The sequence below is a fragment of the Musca autumnalis genome, unplaced genomic scaffold (assembly GCF_047663935.1).
Source record: "Musca autumnalis isolate F117 unplaced genomic scaffold, ASM4766393v1 scaffold_1, whole genome shotgun sequence".
Classification (NCBI taxonomy): Eukaryota; Metazoa; Arthropoda; class Insecta; order Diptera; family Muscidae; genus Musca; species Musca autumnalis.
In genome coordinates, this window is record NW_027411644.1 from 224,564,607 (window position 1) to 224,579,216 (window position 14,610).

The window sequence follows — 14,610 nt, forward strand, 5'->3', positions numbered from 1 at the left end:
CTCAGAAGGTCTGCGGTTCGAATCCCAGGCCAAGCAACATCAAATTTTCAACGGTGGCAAAATCCCCCCTCAGTAATGCCGGCGACATTTCCTGAGTATTTAAGCCATGAAAAACTTCTCTACAAGTGGTGTCGTAAGACACGCCGTTCGGACTCGGCAATAAAAAGTAGGTCCCATATCAGTGAGCCAATATGAATCGGCGTGCACTCATTGATATGAGAGAAGTCTCCCTTGTCCCTTCAGGGATGTTGTGGGAACATATGTATGTATGTATTCATTTTTAGTGGTACAGGAATTCATTCGGAGTCGACCCGGAGTCGGAGTCGGAGCCGGAGTCGTGAAAAAAATTCGCCTGGAGTCGGAGTCGGAGTCGAGCCAAAAATACCTCGACTCCGAAACCCTGGTCCTGACATATTCAAAAAATTAAATTAGACAAAAAAAAAACAATTTAAATTCTTAAAAAGAATATATAATAAATTTGAAGCATTCCCTAAATTTTGCTCCTCCTTTTGCATGTAAAGCAATGCGTAATGCATACTTTTAGGCGTCTTATTTATCAAATTTAATGTTTTATCAAAGCAACACTTTCAAATTAAAGTGTCAAACTCAAGGACCTTTTTAACACAACGAATATATTTGTAGATTCACTTTCTTTGAGTCCTGAGTGTTCTTCCTTAAGTGTGGTGTATACTTTAAGGTGTGTTACCATTTTATTTATATTCTTTTTCTTTCTGGTTGCTAAATCCCACGAGATTTCCCTCTTTTTGTGGTTGAAAAAAAACCAAGCAGCAGAATTTTGTTAATTTATCCCTTTTTCGGATGGCATTTAATTTTATAAAAAAAAAAACAAATTCCTTTTATTTAAATAAAATTCCAATTAAACAGCTAACCAGGGTACTTAATACTTTTTTCATTAACGTAACAAAAAAAGAAACAACCAGCTCTAAAATGATCCGCAAAAAAAACGATTCCCTATACAAAGTGTGTTTGTGTGGGTGTAAATATTTAAAGAGTGTTATTTACACAAACGCTCAATCAACCAAAAGCCGTAACAGCAACAACAACAGCCATACAAAGATCACAATTTTTATTTAAATGAAAGTAAAATATAACAGCAAAAAACAAAAAATAAATAACAAGGATTTGTTTGTAATGCAGTGTTCACCTCATTTTTGTGGTTGTACAATTAGATTATCACACACAGTTTGGTCATTTCCATTTCAATGAATTGTCTGTCTGACCGACTGTCTCTCTCGGTCAGTCATTTCGTTTGTCTATATAAAAGCCATCAAAAACAGTTTTACAAATTTCCCAGCAATCAAGGTGGCGTATGATTTTGTTGCGGTGCAGGGGAGTATAGAGGAGAAAGCTTAAAAACGGAAATTAGTTTGGACAACCCTGTAAATGGAAATGTTTTGTTTTTGCTTTCGCAAAAAATAAAACCCAATGTAAAGTGTTGAAAATTCATAGCATAATTTTAAGCTGTTTTCAAAATGTTTACAATTTCAATAAACATTGGGGGCTTTAGGGGGGAATAATATGTACCAACATACAGAGGTTATCAAAAAGAAGTGTGAATTTTGCAATTGAGCATAGACAAATTAGAAAATAATATATAAATATTTGAAACAAAATAACAAATTCCTTGTTTTTGGGGAATTAGCCATGTTTACCTTTAATTGGCCCTCACTATATAACACAAGCATTTTTTTTTTGTTTCTCGTGGGTGTTTTGTTTTTAATATTGTTTAACAGCGAACGCCTCTTTATCTATGTGTAACACATCAACTAACTAATACCACAGTACATATATAGTGTTTGTTGTTGGGTTTGTGCAAACCGAAAAGTAGAAGGGCCCAGGGACATGGTCATGTTTTTAAAACTGGTATTAGTTGTAATTTAGTTAGTTGCAAAATTGTGGTTGTTATTGTTGCTGTTTTTATTATTTGTTTGTTTTGCATTACATTTAAATTATTGTTGTTATTCTTGCTGTTGCAATTTGTTTACACACACACAATTTGTTTTGTTTGTTTGTGGCCTGTTTTTTTTTGTTGTTTTGTGTGTTTCGCTTAGCTTTGGTGTTAGCGCCATAAAACCTCCAAATAATATTTTGCTAAAAACCAAGGTAGTCATTTGCCTAGAGAAGGAGAGAGTTAGTTACAGATTTTATTTACAATTTCATGTGTTCCGTTTGTAATTTAGTTTTAAAACAAATTAATTTACAGCAACAAAAAAACCTAACTATATTTGAGGTTTTAAGTTACGGGGATTTTTTGTTTTGTTGAACATAAATCAATATTCAGCTTTTGAAAATCAACCATGCGTTGTAAAAGTTTTACCACCTATATTAATGGAAAAACGTTAAAGGGAAGTATTGGTTGCAACTTGAAGACAGAAAAAGCAAATGTGAAATGTTAATTTTTTGTCTGTTTGACAGCTAGGAAATCAAACACACTTGCCGTTATGGTTAGTTGCAGTTGTTAATATACATAATTGTGTGTGCATATGTAATTATCTGCGATACCATAAAAAATATTTTTAGTGGCCTCAAAGCAAGTACTCTGTTGGTCGTGAATGAATGACGGCTAAGAGGAAATTTAATGTTCGGGGTTATTGACTTATCGTATTTCCTAAAAATTACTATGGGGAAGAGGTTTTTATTAAACTTAAAAAATGTTTAGCTTTGCAACGTCTCTAGTAATCCCAAATAAAATAAATAAATAATATTGTTTTGAAGTCAAAAAATAACGGTATAACTTATTTGTGAATTAATGTGTGCTGCATACTTTCAGGCCCTCATTGTTACACCTTGCAAAACATATGATATTATAATAAAATTAATACTCTGATATTGTTTTTTTTTTTATAATTTAACCACACTAATTAAATGAGTATTTACTTGCCTTTAATCTCCAATTATGTATGAAAATTGAGCTAAAACTTTTAATATTTTTCTAATATACCACTTTATCCATTACTCTTGGGGATTATAAGGACATTTACATTTTCGTTACACACCTCCCACAGCGTTATTATTAAATAAGTCATAAATTTATAAATGTATTAGTAACTGTCATTGTATTGAAACTCTTTTAAATAAAAATCATAATGGATGTATACAGACACACACACTCACTTTTGTAAATATTATATATGTATGTCCGCCGCCCTATGCTTTTATCCAATTAATCACGAATAATGTGAAATTATATGTCAAAATTGTGTGTTAGTTTGCAATAATTAATTAAAAATACATTTGTGGTCAACAATTCTATACATATGCACATATAAACCACACAATATGTACACACACACATATACATTTGCATATTTTAATCCTTGAACAACTATCAAATACTTATTAGACTTATTGAGTCCCATGAATTTATGTCAATATGAATATGTCTATATTTGTGTGGATGTGTGTGTGTGTGCAAACACATTTATGATGCCAAATTTGAAAGTTCGCTTTTTGTCATTTCGCTGCATGACATCGCAAATGATAGGCTTATTACGATTTATAATATTCATATTTGTTTGTTCGTTGGCATATTCGCACATATTACTGTCACTGTCAAATATTCAGTTGCAAAAATGCGAAATGTAAACAATCAATTAAAGGAAATTTGAGGTGTACCGGGAAAATTTTTTTCGGAAACTTTATATTGAAAGACTTTAAGGCTTGGCGTATAACAAACATTATTCAAAGTATAGCAAAAACCTCAAAAAATATTTTAAAATCCTATTCCCCAAGTTCCTTACATCCACCCTAATATTCATTTCCATGGTTTTCCAATATGTGTTTAAGTGTCCAGTGTATTTTATTAATTCATAAATAATAATGCAATGTTTAACTATTTGTTATTGTCATTTGATATTGGTTTTACTCCAACCACCAGTGATTTTTACATACCCCAAAGTTTGTTCTATTTTTTTCCTTTTGTTGCTTTTTCCTGTCATTGACATTACCCGGCTAGTTTACTTTGACCTGTCATTACTGTTGTTGTTGTTGTACATACATATATTGTTATCTATGAACTGTTAATTAATTGTATGATGATGTTCTCACAGTTTATAATGTAATTTTTAATTAGTTTTGACACTTCTGTTGGTTTTATCATTGTGTGTATTTTTCGTCCAGTTGTTGTTTTGTTTTTGCATTATAATAAATTACGCATATTGATTTAATTGCAATCCTCTTTAACATAAATAATAATGTCAATTGTTTTTTTCTTTTTATAGCTGTTGCCCAGGAATCATTCAAATGTCCCGATGATTTTGGTTTCTATCCTCATGAACTTTCCTGCGATAAATACTGGAAGTGTGACAATAATGTGGCCGAATTGAAGACCTGCGGTAATGGTTTGGCTTTCGATGCCTCTGATCCAAAATATTTGACTGAAAACTGTGACTACTTGCATAATGTTGATTGTGGAGATCGTACACAATTGGGTAAGTTGAAAAAAAGAGTAAAAAAAATAATAATAATTAAAAATTTATTAAATAGTTAAATGAAATATATATTTTGTTTGTGAGGGATGTATACTTTTAGGCAACATAACAAAATATGCCATATGTTCGAGTTATTTGCAGAAAATTTGAAAGACAAGTTTTTTAAAGAATTCCTCTAAACCAAGAAATTATGCATTGTATCACATGACTTTATTCGATGAGTGGTGCATACTTTTAGGCCAACCACATAATTAACCAAAAACGCAAAATTAATCCAGGAAACGAACAAAACAATGCAATGGCCATTAAAATATGTCGTTATTAAAACATTACTTACGAATTACAGATTAATTTACATGATTCGAATAATGGATATATTCAACGAGTGATACTTTTAGGCGACATAGCATTATCCCTAATTGGCAAAATTTTTTACAAATTAAATGAAACCTTTCATGCATAACGACTGGAATTCTAGCCGTGCGGTTAGGCGTAATCAAAATTTTAAACTATGGCTAACCCCTTAACGTCGCCTTGGCTTCCATTATCGGATTACTTCTAGTCATGTAAAATGTCTGTACAACTGATATCGAATTATGTTTGACTGGTAATTCAGCCTCGCTGATTAGGCTAGGGACCCATATAATTGATCAAAAATATTCCCAGCAAAATGTTCCATGTCAAAGATGCCATTCAATCATGGGTGCAAGTGATCTGGCATGTCATCTTTTTATCATCTTCATTGATGAATTTTATATGAGCGTGGACCCCAAAAGATGCTATTCATTTTTGGATCCAGAGCATGTGATTTTCACCAATGCTTTATATGTCATTTTCACCAATGCTTGGCATGTCTTTTCCATCAATACTTTGGTCTGTCATTTTCACCAACCCTTTGCAATGACATCATTTCGACGAGAGTTTTAACAAAGTTGGTTGTGATTTCGAGTCTCCGTCAACATAATTAATCTTATATATTTAGAAAAATGTGTACAAATAAAAACACAAAATGCATCTCTATTGGATCGATAGAATGGGTTCAAACGCTGATGAAAAGATCGGATCTTTCACGACTTAATTTGCATTGGTTCAAATGCTAATGAAAAGATCGGATCTTTCACGACTTCGTTAGAACCATTGCAAAAGATGCCATGAAATCACGTAATCGCATGGAACACCTTCCTTCAAATTTTGCTGGGTTTGTCTGTCCTCTTTAATAACACGGATTTCTCTGGAATAATCGTGGGGAATCCAATGGTGCTATATTGTTAAATGAGATCTATGTAACAGCTCTGGGTTACAAAGATTTCTCAGGCAAATCCAAAAAATCTGTGAACATATGCGGAAGGCAACATTCAAGGGGAGTTTTCATTTTTAATAACTTAAGATAAGACAGGGAGTTTCAACAGTTGACAGGTGAAGTGGTACAGTTGAACTATTCTGAAAAATCCTTCTGTTTCTTCGCTATTCCTACTTACACTAAACGGGTTCAAATGATCTATTCACCGAAATGAGCAACTAAACTGAGAGGGAGGCAAATTATTCTCTTTTAGTTTCGTTGAAAGGGGATGATAGAACTTCTTTTATAAAAAGGTTCTCACAAAGCCTCTTTCTTCTTCAATATTTCTACTTCCAATAACTTGGTTCAAATGTACTATTCAAAGGAGCAATTAAATTTAAGTAGTACCTAACAGCATTAGGTTTATAATTTTGAACTAGTTCGCTCAAAGAAACAAAACTTAAACAGCCTTCTGCAGAAAGAACATAAAACCCAAAATCGTTTATCTATGGTTTTAACACAAAATAATTATGGGCTAAAAGGTGAAGTGGTTCAGTTGAAATATTCGACCACTGGATCTGAAAAATCCTCTTTTTTCTTCATTATTCCTATTTACACTAAACGGGTTCAAACGAAATATTCACTGAAAGGAGCAACTAAACTGAGAGGGAGGCAAATTATTATCTTTTAGTTTCCTAAAAAGGGGATGATAGAACTTCCTTTAGAAAAATGATCTCACAAAACCTTTTTCTTCTTCACTATTTCTACTTCCAAAAACTTGGTTCAAATGTACTATTCATTGAAAAGAGCAACTAAGCTTAAGGAGTACCTAACATCATTAGGTTTATAATTTTGAACTAGTTCGCTCAAAGAAACAGAACTTCAATCGTTTATCTATCGTTTTAACTCAAAATAGTTATGAGCTAAAAGAGAACCATTCTAAGCGGTGGAACTAAGGAACTCGTTAGTTCATTCAATATAACCAAACAAAATCGCTCAGCGGAACGTTTTTATGATATATCAAAGACTAAGTCTTGGTGAAGCAACGATTGACTTAAAATTATGAACTAGTTCACCCAAAAGAATAGAACTAATAACAAAATTCTCTAGAATGAACTGAAAACTCCAAGACAATTTCAAAGTCTTTCCTATTAGCGCACAAGTTAAGCAATCGGGTTCGAACAAAGGAATCAATGAGCAACAGCGCTATACGGAGGATTGAACTAAGTAACAAGTTAGTACATCGAAAGGAACTAAACTGAATTGTTTGCTTTTCCACATTTAAAGTTTTCAATATCAAATCAAATCTGCATCTAACATTTCGAAGAATTTTTTTTTTGTAAGAATAGGGAAATCGACCCCCTCCTAGAAAAAGTAGTTTATTTTATTTAACAAGTCTCTTAAAAATATATTAACATTTTCAATTACTAATTTCCTATTTTACTTTTTATTTCAGAACCACCAATTTCCACACCCCATTGTTCCCGCTTGTACGGTATCTTCCCCGATGAGGCCAAATGTGATGTCTTCTGGAACTGCTGGAACGGTGAACCCTCTAGATATCAATGTTCTCCCGGTTTGGCTTATGATCGTGATGCTCGTGTCTGTATGTGGGCCGATCAAGTTCCCGAATGTAGAAACGAAGGTAACTTAAACGAAATAAAAAAAAGAAATTTCTTCAAATGTTTGACTCAAACATTTAATTCCCGTTATAGAAGTTGCCAATGGTTTCGCTTGCCCCGCTGCCGGTGAATTGGCCAATGCTGGTTCATTCTCCAGACATGCTCACCCCGAAGATTGCCGTAAATACTACATTTGCTTGGAAGGTGTTGCCCGTGAATATGGTTGCCCCATTGGTACTGTATTCAAAATTGGTGACAGTGATGGCAGTGGCAACTGTGAAGATCCCGAAGATGTTCCCGGCTGGTAAGTGAAACAATTTTTTTCTTATTTATGGTTTTTTGGTTAGCGGTGGCTTTTATGGCTTTTTGATCTATGATTTTCAAACATATCCAAAATTAAAAAAAGAAAATTCTACACAGCTTTGCTAGGATTCACCACGATTTTTCTTTGAAAAATAATTTTTCAAAAGGATCAATTATGTATATAAATTTATAACTAGTTCCCAACTGAGGAAGGTTTTGTAGTGGTCATGATTTTCATGGTATACTATTCATATCTCAATGGTTATTTCCAGACCCTATAAAATGCCAAATATGAGAATGTATAGAATACCCATGAAATCCTCCACAAAAACCAGCTCCTTGGTTGAAAATGGTTAAAACTCTATACTTTGTTGTATACCACTCCGCTTGCTTTTCGTACTATAGCTTGCCAATCTCAGCAATCACTGCATCATTTACACTCTGTTATTCCATAAGAATGAATCACTTAAAAAATATTGAAAATTAAAAAAAAATTATACAACCTCCATAAAAATCATAAACCTTACCTACAGTCCTTAACCGCTCACATAAAAAATCCCTCTACATTACAGCGAGGACTACTACGGCGATTTGGATTTGAAGAGCATCCGTAAAAGTGAACTTTTAGCTGGTCTGCAAGGCGAAGGCCGTAAAAAGGGTGTTGCCAAGGGTGCTGTCTCCTCATAAGCCCTCATCACCAATACATCACAACAAAAATTCTCCACATTAACTCCCAGCACTACCACCACCAACCACCTCAACCACAAACTAACACCAACCAACTGATCAATCAACACAAAAACACACAGAAAACCATACCAGTGAACACAACAACAACAAAAACAGTAAAAAAAGAACAGCAAAAACATTACAACATGAAACCAGACACTTTTTCTACTAAACGAACAAAAAAACAACAACTATCCCTATAAAGATTCATCCTTCTTAAAAAACAAAAACAGACAAGTTGAGAAGTTTTCCATGTTGTCGTGGGAAACCGTATAAATGAACATTAAAAAAAAAACAAGTAAAAATAAGAGATTCTTTATCTTTTATTAAATATCGAAATTGAAATTATAAAAATTTCTCTGTGAAAGCTTTATTTTCCTTTTCTTTGCCATTTTTTTGTTTATTTATATATTCTATTTTGTTTTTTTGTTTTCTTAATCTCCATCTTGTAAAAATCATCATACATTTTTTTGGTTTGTTTTCCTTTCTTTTTACATTTTTATTTTTTGTTTGAGAACTTTTTTAATGAAGCTTACAGAGAATTAAAACTTTATGAAGAAAAACAAAATGAAAAGAAATTAAGTAACAAAAAAAAACTGTAATAGATATCAACATAGAGATACGTTGAAGAATCGATAGAAGTTGTCAAAATTTTTTTGTATGTAGAATGTCGTAAATGTTTAATTTAGACATTTTCCTTAAATTTAAGTGATTTTTGATTATAAGTTTATAATTTTATTGAAAATAAAAAATACAAAATAATACATAAAAAATATAAAAAAATTAAAAAAACACACTTTGGACTTTTTCTTCCTCTTAATTACTCTAACTAATTTTCAGCAGAGCCCTTTAACAACCGTTATCCAACATATAAACCAGCTAACAATGTGGTCATGTCATTTAAGAACCTCCTCCCCATGTTCCCACATGTTAAACTATTCGTATGTTCCAGAACTGCAAGAATCTGCTAATTTTTATAATTTTTCGATAATAGTTTTTTCCGATCATAATACATATATATAACTGTCCAGAATAATAAAAACTAAAACTGGCTTTAAGTTCGGCCAGGCATAACTTCCTATACAATTTGCCATTAGGCAAAGCAAAGTAATTGATATGCAACAAAAAAATAAAAAGGGTTTAATTTCGAACAGGCCCAGGGGAAGTTTTCTGACCACTAGGAACTCTAAATGCCAAACTACAGCTAATTTAAACCGAAAATGTAGATAAAAACTTCAAAATACATGAAATTGGGCACACCGTTATAAGGGGCTACATTGCAAAAGGTGGACATAAGTCCTTAATTTTTCTTTGTTCTTTGCTCACTGGGAACCGTAAATCCCAAATTACAGCCAATTTATAACGAATGCTTCAAATTACCTGAAGTCGGGTGTTACCCTAATATGACGGCTATTCCATAATGTACACAATTTTTTTGATGAAAAAGTCTATTAACTACTTTGAGCGCTAAATGCCAAATACATCCAACTTGGGCCGCAAATATTGATCAAAACTTCAAAATAGCTGAAATCGGGCAATACCGTTATTTGGGGCTATTCCAAAACATTGACCTATGCCCGCCATTTTTGGTGTAGAATATTTCTGACCACTAAATGCAAAATTATATCTATTTTGGTGTGAAATTTTTGCTAAAAACCGCAAAAAACCTGAAATCGATCGATACCGTTGTATCTGGGCTATTCAACAACGTGGAGGAACCCCTGACATCGAGCACTACCGTTATATCGGGCCTATTCCAAAACGTGGATTCATGACCACAATTTTCGGTGGATAAGTTTCTTGACCACTAGACCAAAATGTTGACCAACATAACCCATCTTCGAACTTTACCTTCCCGCAAACAAGACACTCATCTCGTCAAAATTTTAGCGTCCTTTCTGAAGTAGTTTGGATGTTACAGTGATTACCTCCGAGGGACGGATATGCATAAAATCAAATTTCTTTTGCAATTCCCTTTCGCGTTCACAAAATTTGGCTTAGACTTCATCATTACTTTCTGTTACAGAGAGTAATGTTTTTCAAAACGAACTGACAGTATTGCAAAATTTTACTGATCGCTACCAATATCATGATTTCACTCCGGCGAAGAGAATTGTCAATTGGCTTTTCAGCTTTTTGAAATTATGGCTTTTTTAGCGAAAACTCGAACTCTTTAAGTGTCTTGTATTCTCAAATAAATGAGAATCACACTCACTGTTCGGCTTTCCCAATAAACATCGGAACAAAATTCGAACAAATAATAAAACAATTTTGAAGTAAATCCAAATTATCGTACCCCAGAGTCCGTACAAACCTTTAAACAAGTGAGCAAAGGCTATAGTCGGGATTGGGCCGACCATGTGATACCCTACACCACTACCCCTGTGCATAAGCTGGTAAACATTTCTTTTAGGGAATATAATCCGACTACCACCAAAAATAATATGCCTCTTTCTCTCTGGGACCCCCATAAGCAACCAAAATTTCGTGACCATCCGATCAAAATTACGACCTGTAGCTTGATTGCAAAAAATGGAAGAATTGGATGCATTACCGACTATTGTGGTATCTCTCTTGTTTGACCACCTTCGCCAACCTGCTTTACACCAATGTAAAGGTAATATTTTCTTCTTCCATTGACAGGATTTGCCGTTGGAATACCCCCACTAGAAGCCGATATATTCACAAAGAATAAAACTTTGAATTTGTCTCCAAATGAGTTTTTCCCCATTCCGACCCCTAAATATTATCCGACTATCACCAGCATCAATAGGCTTCTTCCTCTGTGGGGCCCCCATCAACCACCAAAATTTCGTCACTATCCGATCAAAACTTGTAGCGTGATTACAAAAAATGGAAAATTTGGGTTTATTACTGAATTTTGCAATATCTCGGTTTGCTCACTTACGCCAACATACATTGCATCAATATAAACGAGATCTTTTCTTCTTCCATTGACGGGTATTCCTTTTAGAATACTCCAACCAGAAGCGGGATATTCACATAAGAAAAAAAACGTTGACTTTTCTCCACATAAGCTTTTCGCTTATTCCGACTCCTGAATATTATCTGACCATCACCAAACTAAATAGGCTTCTTCCTCTGTGGGACCCGCATCTACTCCCAAATCAAAATTGCGACCTGTAGCGTGATTACAAACAAATCAGAAAATGGGATGCATTACCGACTATTGCGATATCTCTGTTGTTTGAGCAGCTACGACAACCTACATCGTAGTAAAGGTTATATTTTCTTCTTTCCTTGCCAGGTTTTGCTTTTGATATACCTCTTAAAGAAACGGAGATATTGGCTTTGAAATAAAAAGTAGACCTTTTCTCCAAATAAGTTTTTGCCCATTCCGACCCCTGAATATTATCCGACCATCATTAAAATCAGTAGGCTTCTTCCTCTGTAGGACCCCCATTAACCCCAAAAATTTCGTGACGATTCGATCAAAATTGCGACCTGTAGCGTGATTACAAAAAAATCGGAAAATGGGATGCATTATCGACTATTGCCATATCTCTGCTATTTGACCACCTACGACAACCTACTTTACATCGTTGTAAAGGTGATATTTTCTACTTTCCTTGCCAAGTTTTGCTTTTGATGTACCTCTTAAAGAAACAGAGATATTGGCTTTGAAATAAAATGTTGACTTTTCTCAAAATAAGTGTTTGCCCATTCCGACCCCTAAATATTATCCGACCATCACCAAAATCAATAGGCTTCTTCATCTGTGAGACCCCCATTAACCCTCAAATTTTCGTGACGATCCGATCAAAATCGCGACCTGTAGCGTGATTTCCAAAAAAATAGAAAAATGGGATGTATTACCGACTATTGTGATATCTCCGCTATTTGGTTACCTACGCCGACCTAGTTTGCATCATTGTAAAGACGGGATCTTCTACTTTTATAGTCAGGCTTTGCTTTTGGAATGTCCCCAAACAAAGCTGTGATATTCGTCATTATAATTAAAATCGCAAAAATGAAAATTTGGGTTTTATTTGCGACTATTGTGATATCTTCGTTGTTTGATCACCTACGAGCACCTACTTTACATAATTAGAAAGGTGATATGTTCCACTTTTATTGTCAGATCTTGCTTTTGGTATACCCCATATAGGAGCTGAGATATTCGCTTTGGAAAAAAACGTTGTCTTTTTACCAACCTAAGTTTTTTGCCCTTTCCGACCCCTAAATTTTATCCGACCATCACCAAAATCAATAGGCTTCTTCCCCTCCGGGACCCACATCAACATCCAAAATTTCGTGACGATCCGATCAAAATTGCGACCTGTAGCGTGATTACAAGGTTTAGATGGACAGACGGACAGATGGACAGACGGACGGACGGACACACATAGCCAGATCGACTCAGCTCGTCGAGACATTTATTTTGGTATATATAAGTATGGGTCTACGACCATTATTTCGATGCGTTACAAATTTTTGGCCAAAACCAACTTATAATACCCTCCCCACATAGTGGTGTAGGGTATAAAAATAAATTAAAAATATCCACAGAATTTAGACAATGCATAGAAAAATATGAAATCAAATTTATAGAGATTTGGTATATAAATTGCATATTATTGCAAGAAAAACAAGTATGAACGGTTATACCCTCCACCACGAGTGGCATTTAAGTAAAATGGAACAATTAGTTTCCTTTCCTTAATACCAAATTTCAGCAATTTCGGTAAAACAATGCCGCCAACCTTCAAAATATCGAAATTCGGGAGGTACCGTCCTATGGTGGCTATATCAAAACGTGGACCGATATAGCCAATTTGCAATACCAAACATCGTAGGAGTAATAGATCTAGATCGATTTGGCCGACAAATTTCTGGCGTAAAGTTTTTAGATTCAAAGAAGACTAAATACCAAATTTCGATATTTCAGTAAGATAATGTGATTAAAACTTAATAAAAATTCCGTAAATCAAGAGGTACGCTTCTATACTGATAATTATTTTCTGGAACATTTTCAGTCACTTTGTTGGGATATTGACGTCACATCTTTCACAATTACGAAACTCGGGAGGTACCGTTCTATACTAAATATCAAATATCAGCCATTTCGGTCGGTTGTTGTGGCCACAACCTTCAAAATACCGAAAATCGGGAGGTACCGTTCTATGGGGGCTATATGAAGGCGTGGACCTATACTGACAAATTAAGAGGGTAAAGTTGAATACCCCTAACGAAGACTAAATACCAAATGTGAGCCATTTCAATGGATTCTTGTGGACATAACCTTCAAAATAACGGAAATCGGGAGGTACCGTTCTGTTGGGGCTATATGACTGGACTCATATCAACAACACTCTGGGGGAAAATTGTATACGCCCAACGAAGGTTAAGTACCAAATTTGAACCATTTCGGTGTGATAATAAAGCTAAAAGCGTCAAAATACCGTAAATCAGATGGTACCGTTCTATGGGGGCTGTATTAAGGGGTGGACCTGTACCGAAAAATTTCTGGGGGAAAGTTTCGTACCCCCATCGAAGACTAAACACCAAATTTCAGCCATTTCGAAGGAATATTGGGGCCACATCCTTCAAAATACCGAAAATCTGGAGGTATCGTTCTATGGGGGCTATATGACGGCGTGAACCCATACCAACAGAATTTTGGGGGAAAATTGTATACCCCCAATGAAGACTAAGTACCAACTTTCAGCCGTTTCGTTGTGATTATGAAGATAAAACCTTCAAAATACCGGAAATCGGGTGGTACCGTTTTATGGGGGCTATATCAAAACGTTGACCGATATAGCCCATTTGCAATACCAAACATCCTAGGAGTAATAGAAACTTCTATACAAGATTATCTTAAAAATTGCAAGCTGTTTCGTGATTTCAATAGACGGACATGGTTAAATCGACTTAGAATTTTACCCTGATGAAGAATATATCGTCACCTGAAATGCACAAAGACGTAACCCTCAACGTAACCCTTTGAGGGTTACGTCTTTAGGCATTTCAGGTGACGATATATACTTTATAGGGTCTCCGATGAACATTTCGATGCGTTACAAACGGAATGGCAAATTTAATTGTACCCTCCATATTATGGTGGAGGGTATAAAAACCGAAAAAGTTTGGTTATTGGTATTATAATAGGTAATATTTGCCCTTTTAATAATTTGCTGTTGAATAATGCGATATTCTGCAATTGAACACATTTACAAATTTAGGTATTTTGTCAAAAATATTT

General features: G+C 34.5%; 1 protein-coding gene across 1 annotated transcript in view; it reads left to right on the forward strand.

Moving 5' to 3' along the window:
• Positions 1–8,614, forward strand: part of Gasp (Chitin binding Peritrophin-A domain-containing protein Gasp) — a 33,904-nt gene extending 25,290 nt beyond the window's left edge. Inside the window, exons 2-5 of the mRNA XM_073960310.1 lie at positions 4,242–4,451; positions 7,187–7,375; positions 7,446–7,656; positions 8,228–8,614. Of these exons, the coding sequence (XP_073816411.1) occupies positions 4,242–4,451; positions 7,187–7,375; positions 7,446–7,656; positions 8,228–8,342 (725 nt within the window). The 3' untranslated portion in view covers positions 8,343–8,614. The remainder of the gene's footprint in view (positions 1–4,241; positions 4,452–7,186; positions 7,376–7,445; positions 7,657–8,227) is intronic.
• Positions 8,615–14,610: the final 5,996 nt, after the last annotated feature.